The 6,000-nt window shown below is 34.0% G+C and overlaps 1 protein-coding gene across 1 annotated transcript in view; it reads left to right on the top strand.

Annotated features, from left to right (window-relative positions):
• Nucleotides 1-6,000, top strand: part of DNAH8 (dynein axonemal heavy chain 8) — a 120,565-nt gene that overhangs the window by 92,300 nt on the left and 22,265 nt on the right. The window contains 6 exon segments of the mRNA XM_017742332.1: nt 1,006-1,161; nt 2,180-2,362; nt 2,826-2,931; nt 3,744-3,996; nt 4,099-4,289; nt 4,654-4,775. Of these exon segments, the coding sequence (XP_017597821.1) occupies nt 1,006-1,161; nt 2,180-2,362; nt 2,826-2,931; nt 3,744-3,996; nt 4,099-4,289; nt 4,654-4,775 (1,011 nt within the window).

The following is a 6,000-nucleotide window of genomic DNA, read 5'->3' as shown; positions in this document are numbered from 1 at the left end:
ACAAGTAAAGCAAAAGAGTATAATATGACATTACTAAAGGAGAGTAAATTGGGCAACCATTAGTAACATTACAGATAATCACAGGATAAGTTACAGCTCTGAAAGCATAGGCCAAGTGCCTCAACTGTTGCAGTCCATAATTTAGGACCTGAGAGGGTATTCATAATGAGGTTGTCACTACAAAAGGAAGTTGAAGAAAACCAGCTGAAGCAAACCCAAGAAAAATTTGCATATCCTAACATTACTGCAATATTCACAGCTCTTTTATAGCTTAAGCCAATAGGGTAAAATGTCTGCTCATGAAATATAATACAAAGATGTTAATGTGTCACCATTTGCATCAAAAATTGTTATTTCCCAAATGATGTGGCATGGCAAAAGGAATCTACATTTTAAAACTCAGCTGAATGTTGAGAAAACTCATATGTCCTGAATATCAATAAATTTTGAAGGGTTTAGCATTAGTTAATTATATAGCTTGCTAGTTTATACATGCTTTTTAATAATTTCATATCTTATGAATCCCATTTCATGAAATATCAATCTGAATTCATAATATTGTAGCAGCGATTCATTTTTAAGACTGAGTTCAGATTTCCAGAAAGAATTTCTCAGCATGTCAAAGCTAAAATTAGAAAATCTAGTCCTTCTAGGACATAGAACAGAAAATTAAAGGCTAGGTGCCTCTGATTTCTAAAATATACGTAACATCTTTAATACGCAATAAGCTGTACCAGCTTTATTTAGTACATTATTCCTCTGATAAGGAAGTTTTGAGGATTCAGTTACAGCCAACCTTTTAATTCACCTTTTTATGGTACTTTTCATGGTACACACAGAAGTATTTCTGCATAAATTGCTGCATGGTCAACATTTATAGCACCTTCTTTAAAATGCAACTAACAAAAACAACAAAAAGAGTTTAGATGGTTAGATCTGTGGTTTTCATGTAAGACTTTGAGGAAATGCTTTGTCCTTACACCAATTTATAATTTACTTTTTGAGGTAACAACTCTAAATGACAAGTATTTCCGACAACACCTAGAAGATAGTCTTTCACTGGGACGATCACTCCTGATTGAAGATATAGATGAAGAGTTGGATCCAGTCCTTGATAATGTATTAGAAAAAAATTTCATAAAATCTGGATCTGCTTTTAAGGTTAGTAATCAAACAAAATAAGTGTAGTAAGTAGTTAGCCTAGTGACAAACGTCATTTTACCATTGTTACAAATGCCTGCTGAATCAGGTAAACTTTGTATTCAGTAGAGAAGTGCAAAGAATCAAACTGAACTAATAAAATATAGGAGACAGAGCCTCAGCTGTGTAGTAAGTTGACGAGTCTAAAATAGTGTTTAACTACCAGAGTTATTACTGAAGATTCCAAACTGGAACCAATTATGCTTATCCGATTAAATGCTTAAAATTCTCTCTCTTGATTTTCAAGCAGTGCAAATATGCTTAAGGGAGTGGTTTCGTCTTACTCCTTTGTAAGCCAGGTATTTGAAGGCACCTTGGAGACTCATATGTTGGAGCCTCATATGCCCCACACTGCCCCATGGCAGTGGGGTTGGAATACGATGATCTTTAAGGTCTCTACCAACACCAACGATTCCATGATTCATACTGCGATATACAGTGATCAGATTTCCTTGTGCCCATGCAGCTTTTGAGTTAGACAGCTGTTTTGGAATATCTTAATTCTGTAAAAATTTCTTTGGAAAACTTGGAATAAATTTTTAATTTCTTTGGAAAGATTCTTTGAAGCCTGTGTAGTCTTAATAAAGATAAAATGTATATCCACTAATTTCTGTTCCATTGTTGGATCACATAATTCCTTTTTTCTTGGACATAAGAGGATGATGATTTCTACAAAGGTCAGCAGCTTCTACCACCTCTTCATTTGAAGTGTGATTGGAAATAGAATGATTCTGAAGCTGTTAATCAAAATCCACAGTGGAAGTAACCCCTATATTTAGCTGGAGGGAAATGCTACTTTTATAACATACTCTAACTTCTACACTTGGTCATTAACTTTTATTTTCATGACAAATTTGAATTGAGAAATAAATTTCCTCTCTCTGGCATTTCAAATACTGTAATTTTTTTTCGGTCAATACTACTGAGTTTAATAAAGCTCTTTTTCCTCTGTTTAATACTATTTTTACTTAATCCACAGGTGAAAGTTGGTGATAAGGAAGTAGATGTTATGAATTCATTTAGATTGTACATTACTACAAAGCTACCTAATCCTGCTTTTACACCTGAAATTAATGCAAAAACATCAATTATCGATTTTACTGTTACAATGAAAGGACTTGAGAATCAGTTACTGAGAAGAGTAATACTTACTGAAAAACAGGTAAGTTAACAGTACACATAAACCATAGTGATATGTAATTTTTTTTCCATTTAATTGGTTTTGGTATGTAGAAAAAAAAAAGTTCAAATGGAAAAAAGACGTTAGCCATTTTCTAAAATTATATTCAGATTCAGTATAGACATTTCCAAATAACAAAAATATATTGGGAGGCTCTTAAAATATATATGACTGTCAGTACAGCACAAACAATTAAGCACCAGGATTTGACATTGACAAGATACATCATAAGATACTCAATAAACACTGCTTAAAAAAAAATTTGTTATTAAAAACACGCTTTAGATACCAAGAAAAGTAAAATGCACATTTCATGACTGGATCCAACTCTTCACCTGTATCTTCAATCACAATTCATGAACTTGAAGAATCAGCAACTGAATTTTAAATATCCCTTATGGTTGCAACCCATAAAGTGTCATGCCAATTTCTTGTTTTTCAACAGGAACTAGAGGCAGAACGAATTAAACTCATGGAAGATGTAACTTCTAATAAGAGGAAGATGAAAGAACTGGAAGACAATCTCCTTTACAAACTAAGTGCAACCAAAGGTTCTGTATCAAAGTGTTAATCAGATTAGGTAGATAATATGATTCGCACTAGATCCTTTCCATACAGAAACTGATTTATCCATTTAAGATGCAGTAAGAGAATATACAATGGTAGGAGTATGAGGACTATGAGGGATTTGGTGCTGTAGCATGCCACTATATCCAGACACTTAAGTTTAACACCTAAACAAGTTTTGTGAAATAAATCCATTTTTTGAGCACTTTCTGTCAGATGAGACAAGGTATCTGACCACGGGCAAATCTTTAACCCACCGAAAATGTAAATTAGAATGACCTGGCTTAACATTGTGTTGGAACTCTTCTGCAGGATGTTATGAGCCTGAACATGATCAGTTACCATCTCTGGTGGAAAAAGAATCTGGTAACAGAAAATCAATGAGTAACTGCTGGAGATTCATGAATATTGTTGAGTGATCATTTCCCTTAGGACCCTAAGTCTTTTTTACTTTGAATGTGCCACTGAATAGACTTCAAAATAATTTAAGTATTTTGTTGACTATGTATGTTATGGGCATAAGATAGGTGACTTCTCTAGTACATGTTGCAAAGCTGTTGATATAAACACATTTAACATCTTTTGAATGCATTTGCTTAAAAATGTTTGATGTAAAAATAATTTTTAGTATTACATATCCTGTTTGGTCTCTATTTTAAAAGCTTTCTGTTATCAGTAAATAATTTCAATTGTTTCATAAAGAATTCCTGTATTTTGGCCTTTTGTTTTATATATACATATGAAGTGAAAACGTTGTTACAAAAATGTCCTAAACATCCAGTATTTTACTTTTTAGGTTCACTAGTGGATGATGAATCCTTAATTGGTGTCCTGCAAACAACTAAGCAAACAGCTGCTGAAATAGCTGTAAAGTTGTCTGTGGCAGCAGAAACTGAAGTGAAGATTAACACTGCTCAGGAGGAATATCGACCTGTTGCTACACGTGGAAGCATTCTTTATTTCCTTCTGACAGCAATGAGCATGGTCAATAATATGTATCAAACTTCACTGGCTCAGTTCTTGAAGCTATTTGATCAATCCATAGCCAGGTAGGAAGACATTAATTTTTCCTACTATTCAGATGTTTGCCTTTCCAATGTATTTGCTGTTATTAAAGTGTGTTTTCTTTGTGCTTTGTTTTCATGATTTAGGTCTAAGAAGTCTCCTGTGGCTCAGAAAAGAATCTCAAATATTATTGAACATCTTACATTTGAAATTCATGCATATTCTGTTAGGGGCCTTCATGAAAACCACAAATTCCTCTTTACCCTCCTCCTGGCTTTAAAAATTGATATTGAGAGAGGACACGTGGAAAACAGAGAGTTCCAAACTCTCATTAGAGGTGAGCTTTAAAAATTGTGTTATGTGTAAAGCTAATTGAACCTATTTAACTTTTACACCATTTCAAAGTGTTGTTTCTTTATCTACATGGTTTCTACCAACAGTTCTGTGGAAACTGGGCTTGTTCAGCTTGGCAAAGGGAAGCCTTAGAGGAGACCCAATAGTAGCCTTCCAACACCTGTGAGAAGGCCATTATAAGACTTAAGTTATCCTTTGGTATGAAATAAATCTTAAGTACACAAGTGTACAGTTAGTATCCCAGAGAAAATGACTTAGGTCAAAATAGATAATTTAAAAAGAAATACCAATTATTTCTTGACCCCTGGAATATCATGTATATTTCATCAGAATGTTTTTATCCACAGGAGGTGCAGCTTTGGATCTACAAGCTTGCCCACCCAAACCATGTCGCTGGATTCTTGACATGATATGGCTGAATCTAGTGGAGTTGAACAAACTTCCACAGTTTGAAGAAATTTTGGAACAGGTGATATTTGCTAATTATCTTTTAAATGTTAACAACCAGTTTTGTCGTCATAATTGTGTTTCCACAAAAATACAGAATAACATCATAGAGACAAACAAATAGGTAGCATGAATGGGGGTATGTTTATTTATCTGCTTTATGGTATTTGATACTATAGTAATTCAGGTAGAAAAAGGAGAGAAGTAACAGGAGCAAAGGAAAAAGGAAGTCAATAAAAGAGCAAGAGGATAAAAAGGTAGAGGTATCAAAAAGGCTCATAAAATTAATCCGAGTGTCAGGTTTTAAGTTACAATGTTGTCTTCTGTCTTGAGTCTGGGGTTTTTCACAAGTGAATGGTTTGCTGCTTGTTTTTACACACTCATTTCCATTCCAAGGTTAACATGCTATTCAGATACGATGAGCTAGCTATAAATGCATTGTTTTATTGAGACATGCGTGAACTTATAGGCACATAAGCTTGTGACATGTTCAGTTTGGTAAATTTTTCTTTCTTTTTTTAGTGTAGTTAAACCACTCCCTAAGCATTCGTTGTACCTAAGCACTCCTAGTTAATCAGGCTGATAGCCAGGACACTAAGCTCTCCTTGCTGTTACAGCATTGGCCAGCCAAGTCCATTTTGTGATGGCATATATTGCCCTGAAGGGCAGCTGATATTTTAGCTAAATCGTCACCTGGAAATGGTCCTGGCTGTTTCCCAACTCTGTATCAAGGCAAGATCTGGATACATACAAGCCCAATTCTTCCAGTTTTGGTTTCTGGAGGTATCAAAATAGGATATATTAAGTTAGGAGAAATTTGGAGGAGCTTTAGTTAGGTTATTCACTTTGGGTTATTAGGGCACCAGAACCTTATTTCTAGAAAAGTCCTTTCACCAGGGCTTTTCTAGAATGTGTGCAAATAAAATTTTAGACTCCAAAATAGTTAGGTGACCATGTTACCACAAAAGCCCTCTTTTTAAAATTAATTTTTTAGAACTGTCTTACTTTTGTCATGTAGTTGCAAGTTAAAAAGTGACAAAATGATTTTAGTAATAGATAGAAATGGAATATGGGAGGGTGCCAACTAGGATATCAGTTAAAAATGCAAATATGGTAAAACCATCTTTTTAATACTTATATTCATCCATTAGAAATGCTGTTCTACTTGACTCATTGTATTAAATACAACTGTATCATTATTCATTTAGATAAAAATAGAAAATTATTTAAAGTGACAAAAAAGGACT

Source organism: Corvus brachyrhynchos, unplaced genomic scaffold, assembly GCF_000691975.1.
Source record: "Corvus brachyrhynchos isolate BGI_N302 unplaced genomic scaffold, ASM69197v1 scaffold188, whole genome shotgun sequence".
Taxonomy (NCBI): domain Eukaryota; kingdom Metazoa; phylum Chordata; class Aves; order Passeriformes; family Corvidae; genus Corvus; species Corvus brachyrhynchos.
The sequence above is the reverse complement of the archived record's forward strand: the minus strand, read 5'-3'. Positions and strand labels throughout refer to the sequence as shown.